The sequence below is a fragment of the Amblyomma maculatum genome, chromosome 11 (genome assembly GCF_055883805.1).
Source record: "Amblyomma maculatum isolate TAMU_Amacu chromosome 11, ASM5588380v1, whole genome shotgun sequence".
In the NCBI taxonomy this organism is placed as follows: domain Eukaryota; kingdom Metazoa; phylum Arthropoda; class Arachnida; order Ixodida; family Ixodidae; genus Amblyomma; species Amblyomma maculatum.
Window position 1 is genome coordinate 108,453,737 of NC_139354.1, and position 14,790 is coordinate 108,468,526.

Genomic DNA, 14,790 nt, shown 5'->3' on the forward strand with positions numbered 1-14,790 from the left:
ATCAGTTTTACCAGCTGGACTTCTGCAGCCAATCGACATCACCATAGACCCATTTTCTCGAGTGGGTCTGGATCTTCTAGGGCCTTTTCCACTGTCCGCATCGGGGAACAAATGGATTGCGGTGGCCACTGATTACACCACACGCTACGCCGTCACACGAGCAATACCAACCAGTTGTGCAACTGATGTCGCTGCTTTCCTCCTCAACGACGTTATACTCGTCCATGGAGCTCCCCGCCAACTGCTCACCGACCGTGGCCGTTGCTTTCTGGCTCGTATAGTCGACGAGATCCTACGGCTGTGCAACGTTCGTCATTCTTTCACGACTGCCTACCATCCACAGACGAACGGGCTTAACGAACGCCTTAACCGGACACTGACTGACATGTCTATGTACGTTTCTGATGACCACCGTCCACCGTGACTGGGACATAACGCTGCCAATTGTGACATTCGCTTACAATTCGTCGCGTCACGACACTACCTGCTACTCCCCCTTCTATCTTCTATACGGCCGTGAACCTCTGCTTCCTTTTGACAGCCTGCTCCCGTCTGTCACCACTGCCAGCTCATATGCTCGTGACGCCATAGCCCGAGCTGATGCTGCCCGCGTTGTTGCTCGCAACCGACTCGCAGCCTCTCAGCACTCCCAGAAACGTCGCTATGATTCCTGTCATCGCAACACCGAGTATTCTTGCGGCTCTCTTGTGCTGCTTTGGACTCCAGCTCGCCGCGTTGGCCTTTCGGAAAAACTTTTGCCCCGGTATACAGGACCCTACCGTATTTTACGACAAGTGACACCAGTGACATAGGAAATTGCGCCCTTGCATTCCGTCCGCCATGCCTCTACACCACGCACCGAGACGGTCCATGTTGCACGCCTAAAACCGTACTACATGGACCCTGGTTTGGACGCTAGTACGCACCGGGACGGTGCTTTTCAGCCGGCGGGGTACTGTCACATTAGGCGGTGCATACGCATAAGGAAAAAGAAGAAGACTCTCGTGAGTTGGAGAGAAGACGACGTTCAAGAGCGTCGGTGGTGCCTACAGAGAACGTCTGTTTGAAAGCCTTGTCTTCGGTGTCCGCCCTCTGCTACAAGCTGAACTACCCCGTAACAATATTATGTCGAGTATGACTGCCCTGGATTGATTCTTGTTCCTAACTGTTTACCATTGATTATTTACTTGTGATAGGAATTTGAACTTTTGCGATGTAGGATCAGGATAGCATCACGATGGGGTAGTATATCATCTTGGAATAACAATAAGTTGAAGTCTTAATTATTATAGTTAACTGTGAATAAAAATTGAACTTTGTGCTGCAGCCTCACATCTTATATTATTGAAAAGATTTCAGCAAAGAGAATCACAAAATGTGTAATATCATACAGCTATCAGTCGATCTTGAGTGCCATCTGGGCCAAACCGTTATGATTAATTTTTTTTTCATTCCTTTTATATTTTAAGCAATTAAAATAAATGCATAACAGTGGTACTTAGTGGTCGTTCCATCGACTGCATGAATGGAATGCAAAATGTAATTTACTATCTGCACAAGCAGCAACGCGCCCTTAAAGGCGCCGCAGACGACAATTCGTCAATGCGAATTTCTGGTTCAGCACAGCAGCGAGCGTTCTCTGCGTAGCGAGAAAGTGTGCGCCATAAATAATTTCCGGTTAGTGCTGTGTGAACAAGCTGCCTTTTCGTCATTTACTATGAGCGGCAGCAGTGTTCAGTGTCTGTTACTGCGTATATGCCGGCAGAGCAGTAAGAATAACAATTCAGTTCGGTAGTGTTCACGTTTTATAGCTGCAACCGGAACGCATTCACTTCCTATCACCGATCGCAGTGACGACAGCACTGACGTCCGGTTCCAATGCTCCAACCAACGGCATGAGGCAAAATAACGCTTATAAAACGATGGAAACTGAAAATGCCGGTTCTTTCAGAAGAGGAGGGCAATACAGCCATGCCTCTTTAAATACGTACGCTTTGGTTCCCGACCAAAACAGTCCATAAATCGAGTCGTTCGTAATAACGAATCGCAAAAGAACATTAAAGAAAAATCAGTTTACGATTAAGGTCTGTTTCGTGCATATGGTTGGCCAGTGAAGTTGAAACTGGACGACTTTTAAAGTAACAAGCCAGTTGCCCTGGATGCCAGTTTGATTGAAATTATCTGCTGCAATTTGACGTGTGTAGTGGTCAGCGATAGCGTTATGGCGTACCATAGATAAATGAGTTATCTTCTACAAGAACGGTTCACATTTTGCACAGTCGGCAGCTGAGAGTGGATGAATTGGGCTTTCTTCAATGCATGAGTTGCATAAAGATATTTCATTCCAGCCATCCATGCACACATTGCGGAAAATGGTAAGATGCATAACCTGATCGAACAACGTCACACTCTCATGCATAAAACCACGAAAGAAAAGGGTCATTGATTGGCTATGTGCACATTTAAATTGTGTCCCTCAATTGGCCTGCACTCAAGGTGCAGAAAGTGAAACATCTGGCAGGTGCATTAGAGGGTTTGCTCTCATCACTGTCCATATTAGCGACACAAAAATGCGTGGGAACAGTGCATTTCCCCCTTGTACAGTCGAGCGCGATTTGAAGGTTATCACGCGAGCATCGACCGGGAACATTAGCAGCGCCATGGCCCAGAATTCTCTGCCGAGGCGAGGGAGGTATAAAGCCCGCTTCCCTCACTCTTTTTGCTGTTCCTTCAGCAGCCGTCACTCCCTGTTTGGACATCACTTCCTTTTCTTTTTCTTTTGGTTCCGCGAACAGGCAGTGATCGTTGTGCACTTGACGTATTTTTCGGTATTATCTGAAATCGGACAATTTATCGCAACAAATGGAAAGCTTAGAACAGAGAGAAAGAGTGGTGAGTTTGTCGCGGGGGTGATGGCTGTTGTATGGAACAGCGAACGAGGGAGAGAAGATTACGCAATCATAATTTTTTCTGTTCCAAACCTGGCCGCCAGGTGCCTGGAATGCTAGGCTCGTCGATGCTCGCGCGATAACCTTCAAATCGCGCTCGACTGTACACTGTCTAGGCAGCGAGGCTCCATATTAACGAGGTGAAAATACATTTCAAAGGTTTCGTTCACAGAAAAATTTGTCCATAATTCGATTCGCCCATCATAGCGGCAATATTATTAACGACGCACGACTGTATTAGATGTAAATGTATTCTGAAATATCAAAGTACAGTTTTATTCTCTTAATACTCTCAATCTGTAAAATATTGAAAATATAGCATATTTCTTAAGAATTGCTGCAAAAGCTTACAGCGCCTCGTTAGAGATAGATATATTAAACTGTCGTTTTCAACCGACGTTTAGGTGCTACCGAGAGAAGATGATTCAGAATGGATTTGAATGTGCGTTTGTTTAATTTCCTACTACTGTAATAGCCTGCAATGGCTGACAGTACGAATAAAGGAAATTAAATATTAGGATTGTGTTCGTCAGACTCGCACAACCAACTTATTTCAAGCCTGCTCCTTTCGCATGACTGTACCCAGGCACGAAAACTTCTACTAACATCGATTTCTTTGTGTTATTAACGCTTGCTGCGTTAATAACAGCAATAAAAATATTTTTTTTTTGAAGTTTATACTGCTTTGTGCTCAATTTCGTTCGTTCCTGAAACAGTGTGTAAAAGAAGCTAAAAGCATGATAAAGTAATTACTTTATTGTTCAGCAATATGACGCGTAATTCGTTTTTGCGGGGTTATAAAGGGAATCGCTAAAGGTGGAGATGATATATATAATGCGGAAGTAATTACACATTAGCATTCACCCGAGCGCAGCAATACGGCTAAAAATCAAAGCTATAATGATTTCTCAGAAACAGCGCTGTTGAAAAAAATTTGATCCACATCCAGAATTTCAATCCGATATCTCCACCACTTCGGAGCAATCGCTTGACAATCGGATCTAAGCAAATGTTAGCAGATGGTACGGTGAGAGGAAATTGGCTAAAAATAATTTTAGAAAACAATGTCGTTTTCGGACGCAGGACAAGGGCGATTTTTTTTCAACTGCGATATTTCTGGGGAAAGTTGTATCACACTATTCGGTATAGCCGTGTTGCTGCGTTTTGGTGGAAGTTAAAGTGTAGTTTCTGCTCTTATATGATTTTCGGATATCTGCTCTACCGATATAGCACAGTACGTGTCCGGCCTTCTGTACTACATATGACAACTCAGCCCACTAGGCTCACTCAATCTAATATACGCCCTTTATTTAACCTTCAGTTCCGGGACGAGTGCTGCCAGGGTAGCCTGAATAGATCGAGTTCTAAAATTAATCTTTGCCACCTACGATTTCCAAAGCCCCCTTATCCGGAAGTAGAACCAAAAAAATCCACCGGAAAAGTTCGTTTAATTACCTATCCGTGGCTAATTTGAGAATTTTGTTTTAACATAGGGTATGGCTAGATGTTTATTTTGGTACCGGGGTTTACTTGGGGTTCTCCGAAGTCTTATTCCAAGTCCAATCCCACTTTCGCATTTCGTCGCCGCTGAAATGCAAGGCCATGATTGATTACATGATTTCGAGCGCAATCTTAGACCCCGAAAGCTGCTCGTTAGAGTCTTTAAATTGCATATTCATTTGCACTTGTTGGCAGTCAGAAACTAAGTTTTACGCACGATACACGTTAGCAGCGACTTTTAATATTCCTCATTAATTTCTTTACCTTATTTTCAGCCTAGCAAGTCAAGTACCAGCGAAGACAGAAGCAGGGGAGACTAAGTACATCTTATAATACTCAGACTTCATGGCGGTCTTACGTGTGATAGCAGTCATATACTTTTGTGCCTGGGGATGTCAGAATGCGTCTGTGCAAGGGCTAAGTGAAACCGAAGGTAAGAAAGTAAGTTATGTTTTGTGAATTGCGAACACGGGTTACAGAATTAACTTTGATACGGTGCCTCTTGCCCATGTCAGTGTTTAGTATGCAAACATCAAACAGTGTTTAGTAATGCATATCATCAAGTGTTTCATTTCACAAAATAATCGTAAAAAATCCTTTAAAATCATGGTTTGCAAACGAAATAGCGGGTAGAGCTTGTTAGGTGAAATAAAGATGCGAATATAATTGACAATGCTAGCCACTGGCAGAAACACCCAGATGAAAATGTACCAAAGACGACAGCATATTCTTCTGCATTGCGTTACGCGTTGCCAATAATGTTCGCGCGTACAAGCAGCAGTGGCTGCGTTGCTGTTTATCCCTCACTAGACTTGTCGTTCTACGTTCACACTCTCTGTATATCCCTCATGCCATCCATACCGGGTGTATTCTTTAACTCAGCTTAAACGTAAGGCCTAATATGTAACAGCTTAGAAGGCATTATGATTTGCGCGCATAGGCTGGGGACCACTCGCATTGTATGCGGCACGATGAAAGGTTTCAAGCTATAAGTAATGCGCTCACTGCCACATACGGCCGTTTGAACTGCTGAGGCTGCACTCTAGATCAAAATAGAAACTCTGGAGTCATATGAAATATATGGACAAGATTGGTTTGTGGTTTGTGAGGTTTAACATCCCAAAGTGACTCGGACTATGAGAGACGCCTTAGTAGAGGGCTTCGGAAATTTCAACCACAATGACATCGCGCAGCACACGACCGCTTTTGCTTTTCGCCAGCATCGAAAAAGCGGCCGCCGTGGTCGAGGTTCGATCCCACATCCTTGGGCACAGTAGTCGAGTGTTCTAACTTGCACTACATCAGCGGGTCTATTTGGACAAGAAACTTTCGCAATTTTTCTACTCCCTGGTAAAATTAGTTTTCTCAGTCATAACAAAGAAAAACAAAACGAACTCCAAGCAATGGGCTCATGTTTTACAGCCTAAAGAGAGATAAGGGCAGGGAGATTAACCAGGCGACGCCCAGTAGGCTACCTTACACTTGGGGAGGGGAACAAAGGTAGAAAAAGGAAAGAAAGAGCGCCAAGGAAAGGAGTCTGTCATATGTCCGGAAATCTATAGTAAAAGGGGGTAGATAGCGCGTACACTTAAAGTCTTGAACTCAACCTCGAGTCCTTTAAAAACTTAAAGAGCGCCTTCACTGATTTTCTTTGTGATAATTTGATAAAAATATGCTGATGATTCAAAGAAAGCAAGCTATTAGCATGCATAACAGGGCTTTAGCTAGGCGCCGACATATGAAGCTTGACTTGTGGGTCTTTGCGGGGCTGCTATGATGCCGTCGTCGCATGGGGTACTACTCCACTGAGGCCAAACGATCTTGTACACTTCGAAATCGGGGTGCACCACCCTTAAATCGATAGCTTTAAAGCTCCCTTTCAGAGGAGCAGCGTAGGCGCTGTGTCGAAAACGAAATGTCACGCCTATACCGAGAAATATCCGTCCCGCATGAGCGGAGTGAGCCGCGTCGGAGGGGAACCAAAATAATTGAAAACAGGGCTCGCAAGCGTCTGAAGTTTATGAAGTAATTTGAGTTTATGTGAAGCAAAACTTGCATAAACTTTAGCCTGGCATTCGAAATGAAGGCTGTGCGGTCGTAAAAGCAGTGCACTTTATGGACAGGGCCACGAACGCGCGCATGTACCTACATCTCCTGAAAAGGGGGGGGGGAGGAGGTCTAAATACACTGTATTGGCTTTTAAGTAGAGCGATATGTAACGAGTGAATTTGAAATAAGTATTTGTATATTTTTTATTGGGATAATCAGAAAATGATAGGAATTGTAGAGACTGGTTAGAAGAGCATTTGAGCTGCAGGTATCAATGTATTCGGCTTATACAATATTAGCCAAAATGGATAATCCCATACAAGAATTTTCTATGGTCAGCTATAGAAAATCCTTTGTATGGCCGGCTATAGAAATTTGGCCCAAATAGCTATAGCCGCTTCTATGGCTGTCTTTAGGTTTTTTTTATAGTCTGTTCTATAGAAGTCTTTAACCTGTTCTATAGACTTATGGTTCCCTATGTACTGCAGTCTTTAGCATTTTCTATGTTCAGGTATAGGAAGTCTGTAACCTATGGACTAATTCTGGTGTCATAGGTGTTCAGAGGCACTGAATTTTCTATAGACAGCTAAAGATAACTATATGGCTACTAGTCTATAGCTTCGAGAGCATACACTTTTCTATAGCCAGTTAAAGCAGCTTATATGGCATGCAGTCTGTAGCTTTAGAGCCATTCAAGTTTCTATAGACAGCTAAAGATAACTGTATGACTAATAGTCTATAGATTTAGGAGCATACACTGTTCTATAGCCAGCTAAATCAGCTTATATGGCTGGTAGCCTGTAGCTTTAGAGGCATTTCAATTTCGATATACAGCTAACGATATCTGTATTACCAATATTCTATAGCTTCAGGAGCATAAACTTTTCTATAGCTTGCTAAAAGTGATTCTATGGCTTGAAGTCTGTAGCTTTAGAGGCATTCAAATTTCTATAGAAAGCTAAAGATAACTGTATGACTAATAATCTACAGCTTCATGTACATATATGGTTTTCTATAGTTAGCTAAAGAGATTTTGTATGGTCCAGAAGCTATAGACAAAGGGGTATAGAGTTTTTTATAGCTGCCTATAGATATTTGAATGGCAGTTTATAGCTGACTATAAAAGTCTATAGATAGACATAGCTGACCATAAACTTTTCCATTGGAGCACATAGATCATTGTTGTATGGGATAGACTGCAATGTTGGTTACATGTCTAATTTAGAATGCTTGTCACGGCCCTGAGAAAGCTAATGAGTGGCAATAGAGGTGAGCGATCCGGAACGGCGGTGCCACTCATGTGAAGTACAAGAAATTAATTTCTGAAGGGAAGTTTCTATGTGATGTAAAGAAACGTTATCGTTTTGCGTGATTAATTTGGAGAAATATATGAAAGTGAGGATTAAGAATGCCATGAAAAAATGCTGTTATAAAAATTGTGAACTAAACTCGGTCATACGCATCAATGGGGTAGGAACTTAGAACCTACCAAATAGGGTTTATCTTAAATTAATGACAACACAGAGTGCCATTGAACAAAATATTGTGGTGGTGACGTTAGTAGACATGAAGCGTGCAGAATGATTTAGGGAAGAAATGCCAGTTAACAATAGTCTAGACAACATCGCGAACTAGAAGTGGGCATGCAATATGAACGAAAGGGAACCAATGGTCGCTAAGGATGACAGACAGGGTGACAAGAAAGGCAGGGAACGCAAGAGGCTGCGCTTAAGTTAGGCCGGCGGGTGAGATTAGGATGTTTGCGAGGGTAAGTTGGATGCATGCGGCACAGGACCGGGTTACATAGAGAGACATGGGAGAGACCATCGTCCAGCAGCTGTTGTAGGAGACTGATGATGATGATCGAACAGAGTCGAGGAAGTTTGCGATTTGAGGAGGACAGATGCAGTCCGTTGCAAGCTGCAATGAGTGTTTAATTGAAGGTAAGGTAGTCGTGCCTTTAGTGGGAAGAAGAAAATAATTAAAAAGGTATTTTGTCTTGAACTAAATGGAGGGGAAAAAAGCTAAGTTGCCGCTATTGAGGTCCCAGACGGATGTGGCGTACTCAAGCTCGCTACGTATGAGATGTCTGTAGAACAGAATTTTAGTGGCACTGCTGCAGCGGAAACGTTACCCCGTGGTTAATGCTGGTGACTTGCGTTTTGACCTGTCATAACAAATTAGAAGTAGACATGGTATGGACACCAAGGTAGCGGTACGAAGAAAGGAACTGATGATTAAGGTTACTAAGAGCGTACGGTACAGTAGTAGTGAAGATGTAGAGGCACCCACTACTATACAGTTCAAAATGTTACATTAACCAAATATTGTCACGTGGTGGTGACAAGGCCGTTGACACAAAAGAAGACACAGGCTTGATGGTACTGAAATTAACTCTTTATTGGGCTAACTTGCGCCCGCAAAAGAACTAAGCAACTCGGCGGAGGCGATAGCAACAAACGTGCTCGTCGATCGTCGAAAAAAGAATGCTCGTCACACTCGTCAGTGCTCAATTTAAAGGCTGCTCAGAACAATCTAGATAACGTTGCAAAGTGCCACTAGCACAACCGGAACGTTGAAGAAACATACGCAAGTGATCGGAATCTTCGAGACAAATCTTGGCTCATCTTTCGCGACGAAGAAAATGATAACGCGTCGTATCGCGACAACGAGCATGAACAAACACGGGATACAGAATTGATACGCGTGCCAGGATCACAGTGATAAGCCCGCATGCCGGCGGCTTTTACATAACAACAAACACAGTTTTGAAGGTTTCGCGGCGATATTACATCAGTTGGAAATCACGTAATACAATTTTAATTTATCATGTCGTTGCTCTGCCCTAGTGAAAAACGAAAAGTTCTACGGGGCAATAACCTCACAAAATCTCACCAAATCACGTAGACTCTCATACGGTGGACATCATTATCATAAAGTATCTTCCACAATTTATGTTACTGTACAAGAAACTATGAGATCTTACGCAATTATATGCGACCTGTATGTGATTTTTCACGTGAATTGAGTGAGACTGTGTTAGAAAATGTGAGATTATTGCCTCATACAATGTTTTCAGTAAGGTGGCTTTGATTGTACGAATTTCTTCGCATTATTATTGAATATGTGAATGCAAGGGGGCATGCACTGGGCTATATCATTATGTTTACAAAAGCAACGTCAAATGACCTAAACCTTGAAGTGCGATGGAATAGAGAACAATTAGTGGGGAGCTGCCACTCTTAACCAAGATGAACTGCGGTCGGGAAGAGAGACAAATAATAATACCAATTATATTTCGTCCCCTATATTCAATCTAGCTTCTTTACACAGCTGCTTACGGCAGACCTTTTCACTGGCTTTAGAAACATTGCGGAAAATCCCGTATGAAATGAAGGTAACAGGTGCTAAAAAAAATCAGTGAATGATGGTAGCTGTTTCAAAAGAGTAATTCTCGTGAAAGCCTTGGTGCGCGCGCATAAAAAAAAAGGAAGTTAGTCTTGAAAATGTGGACGATGGTTCTGATAATGGTAGGGCGAGTCTTTAGATCTTAATTTGTGAACTATAGCAACCTTTATGATCGTCGATTTACAAAGAAGGGCACTACAATCGAGATTTTTTTTCTGTCTTTTTAAGAAATGTATGGTTGATTGGGTCAATATTCCGACTAGGCAATATCCGACAATCAATAATTGTCTCGATACTTATTGCTTCCATAATATAGGATCCACAATAAAATGAACAAGATGCGAAGACGTAAAGAAGATTAAGATAGATTAACAGAGGAAGTGAAAAACATTAGTTGTGGTGTAACTCTGTTTAACCCTAGTTGAATTTCGATAGCAACGGCGGAAGCTTCTTTTGCCTGCTACATTATTCCCCTATCACGCCCTATCAGTGTAAGGTGCTACATTACTGGGGACACTTAAGATTATCCTTTAAGAGTATGGCTCGAGAGCTTAAGCTACCAGCTCAAATATAAATGAGAAGGGTTCAATGCTGCTGAATCGAATGTGGAGCGAAAGCATTAGCTGCCGGGGACCGAGCGTTTTTCTTCTTCTTCTTGCTACGTGACTGCTCGAAACCTGGCGCTGTATTGCAATCGCAATAAAAGTAACTCGTGGTTCTTGACGAATGTTTGAAGAAAGAAAGGCGCAGTGTAATTCGGGCGGACACCACGGAATTGTGGACACCCACACTTTATTTCTCGAGGTCACTTCAAGGTCAACCGTGTCGACCGGCTGTGAGCTACGCGACGGCTCTAAACCTGGCGCAGTATTGCTATCGCAATAAAAAAATCTTTATGCTTCAGAGGCGTCTTCGGGGGATAAATGAGCACCTAGGGAGTATAAAAAAGTTATCAGATCATTCTCGGTGAAGTGTTGAGCGCGCCAGAATTTCTTTGTGTTCGTAGTAAGCAAATACAATAAAGTAGTTTGAAGAAAGTCAGCTTCTGCATTTTTATGTGCGGGGACATATGCGGAATTAGCATTCTTCTAATGTAAAAAGAAAACACGATTTTTTCATTATGGCAAAAGCTTTTCGCAAGAACAGCGTTTGCCCTAGTGGAGTAGTCATGTTTTCCTTTTTTTTTTTTTCAGTTGCTGTGTCGCTTAAATTTTACGTTACAAATTGCTGCTTGCGAGTGAGGCCAAATGAAGCGTCATGTCTTTGCTTTGTTTACAAATTTTGTGCACATTCAATGCAAAAAATTCCAATTTTCTCTTGCGATTTGTTACATAATATGCTAAAAGATATGAAGTGAGAAATATCTTTTTCATTGTTTGGTACTCGCGTTTAGTGTAACAGCTAATGGGCTTTGTTTTGACACTTTCATTTGGGATGTTCTAGGGCTAAAGGCAAAGCTGAAGCAGTCGTTCCAACCAGTTATACATTATAACGGCGAAAAAGATACATTTGATGGTGTTATTAGAATTATTGTATTGGCGGTGTCATTGTTTTTCTGGTTGGCTGGTCAACAACAAAATGGAATGATGGATGAGCAAAGGCATAAAATGCGCTACTATGTGAAGAAAGTGGAATGAAAGTGGGTCACCAGTGACCACATAATTACCTTGAGGTGTCATTGTTCATTAGTGTTAATAATATTGATAATCTTAAATCAAATCAGTTCGTTCAAACATCCCGCTATGCTTAGGGGCACGGAAAAAAAGCCATAGATGGGCTTGACTGGGTCATTGCCGGCTACAAGGCATACAAGGCCGCCTTCAGGCGTCCCACAGGGAAGCGTCCTCGGACCTCTCCTCTTTTTGATATATATATCAATGACATTACTAACGTTATAACTACCCCTGTTCAAATTAGATTATTTGCAGATGACTGCGTTTTATGTCACCAAATTACTTGCCAAGATGATCAAGTTTTACTAAACTCCAATCTTCAGAACATACATACATGGTGTAATAAATGGGACATGAAGCTTAATTTAGAGAATACAGTATACATGAAGATAACTAACAAAAAGGCTTCCTTCACATTTCCTTACAATATTTCATCTCACCTTCTGACCGAAGTCAGCGAGTACAAGTATCTAGGAGTTACAATAACGAAAAACCTTAGCTGGAAAAAACATGTATCAAACGTATGCTCCTCAGCCTTTCGTAAACTCTGCTTTCTTAGACATAAACTAAAACTTGCCCCACCTGAACTTAAAAAATTAACCTACTTTTCAATAATAAGGCCATCACTAGAATATGCATGCACCGTCTGGGATCCCTACACTAAACGTAACATCGAGGCCCTTGAAATGATTCAACGCAAAGCCGTCCGTTTTATTTTTTCAAAGTATCGTGTAACTGACTCACCAACGACACTCATGGGAACTCACGGCATTGAAACATTACAGCTGCGCCGGAAAATTCAAAGACTGAAACTACTTTTCTTACTAAAAAACCATAAACTGTCTATGAATGCAGACCCCTTCCTTAAACCTAACACGAAATCATCATGCACAATCATTAACCCCTTACAGTGCTAGGATTAACGCCTTTAAATACTCACTTTTTCCACGCACCATTGAGGAGCGGAACAGGTGTCCGCCAGATCTTTTAACCAGAGCTGATTCTTTTCACTCAATGTTTTCGTCACAGCATTTAATTTGAGAGCCATTTATTTCTACGTTTGCTTTTTGTATTTTGCATATGAGCCTTGTATTTATTGTTGTATTTTGTGTTACAGCTTACATTACCCATTTTTCAATTTTGCTAATCCTTTTATTTTTGCATATATTATGTATTCGCCCCTCCTGCTTGGGCCTACTGTAGGTCTGCAGTATGTTCTAAATAAATAAATACACTGCAAAACGTTGGATGTTGCAATAACGGGAAGACACTAGCAGAACGTGGCTGTTCATGGAAGAAAAGCGTACAGAAGGACAAAATGTCATGCGAGTACCAAAGACACAATTTTAGGTGGCGGAACATGATTGATATGATGAACGTAGTATATATAGCACTGACAAAACGGAATCGCGTCTGAATCAGAAAAAGAACCAGTAACACTGCGACACACATTTATGCAGACATATACTGGCAATAAAAACCGAAGGCGAGTTAGGCGGTCGATAACATACACCAAGACCTTTATAATAGTGCGAGCCCATGCCCAAACTTTATCTAAGTTAGTTTGAATAATTTGGTAATTACTGAAGAACTCGTGGACTCCCTATTAGAAGATAGGCACCTGCGATATATATATACGGTCATGTAGACAGAATGTGACACTGGACGAATCATAAAATATTTCCTTGTTTACCTGATAGTTAAACCGGGTTCCATCGTACAATGACCTTGGAGTTGTTCGCACTGACAAAAGAATGAAGCACGCCAAGTTTGTTAGGTTTATTCTACAGGTGTGGCTAGAGTCAACACACACACACACACACACACACACACACACACACACACACACACACACACACACACACACACACACACACACACACACACACACACACACACACACACACACACACACACACACACACACACACACACACACACACACACACACACACACACACACACACACACACACACACACACACACACACACACACACACACACACACACACACACACACACACACACACACACACACACACACACACACACACACACACACACACACACACACACACACACACACACACACACACACACACACACACACACACACACACACACACACACACACACACACACACACACACACACACACACACACACACACACACACACACACACACACACACACACACACACACACACACACACACACACACACACACACACACACACACACACACACACACACACACACACACACACACACACACACACACACACACACACACACACACACACACACACACACACACACACACACACACACACACACACACACACACACACACACAAAAAAAAAAACAAGTGTCAAGGTATCCTAGATAAGGCAGCGGATACAACAATATAGACAACATAAACTAATTAAATACTTGATCATCTGCCTTCTGGAGCGGTTATCTGGCAATCTGAAGCAAATTGTGAATTCAGAGAATTGAAAGTGTTCACAACTTCCTTAAGGATTCCACATAGTGTCCCTTCAGTAGCCTGTTCAGTTGGTGAGAATAGGTAAGGAATTTGAACACTAAGGCATCTCTTGGCATAGCTACTAAAAAGAGGTGCTGTTGTCCAAATACCATATGGCACGTACCCACAGAGGGGGATAGGCCAAGAGTTGGGGAGCAAAGAAAGTTTTTGAACTATACTTTGATGTAATAAAAAAAGAAGAGAACGTAATTAGAGGGGTAGAGGAAAGGAAGCAAAAGGTAAAATAAATGAAATATAAGATGAAAAGTGGTAACACTTACGGGAGATTGACACTGGACTTGTAGAACAAGTGATGTTGAAACATTGAGCAAAGCAAACGATTTGATGCCAGTAAAGAAATTTGCATGGCGGTAAAAACAGACCCGTGACTGTGTCCCAGGATGGTGGCGCCAAATGATAATATCGGGCTACTTAAACTGAGGCCAAGCTGTTGCAATGGACTTTCTAACAACTGTCTTCAACGTAGGGAAGTGGCGGCAAAGCAATAAAAAATGGTCTAATGATTCCTGTTCACCATAAAATGAGTAGGTTGGAGAAAGTGCCAAACTAGACCTGAGACGATAGAAATTTAAAGGTGGGATATGGCATCGCAGCCTTGTAAGAGAAATCTCAAGTTGCCGTGAATGACATAATTTCTTATTCCATGATTATTGGGGATGCA

General features: G+C 42.2%; 1 protein-coding gene across 1 annotated transcript in view; it reads left to right on the forward strand.

The window, feature by feature from the left end:
* The window catches only part of LOC146174635 (neprilysin-1-like), a 244,341-nt gene that overhangs the window by 25,081 nt on the left and 204,470 nt on the right, over positions 1 to 14,790 (forward strand). Inside the window, exon 2 of the mRNA XM_084583822.1 lies at positions 4,724 to 4,881. Coding sequence (XP_084439948.1) covers positions 4,794 to 4,881 — 88 coding nt within the window. The 5' untranslated portion in view covers positions 4,724 to 4,793. The remainder of the gene's footprint in view (positions 1 to 4,723; positions 4,882 to 14,790) is intronic.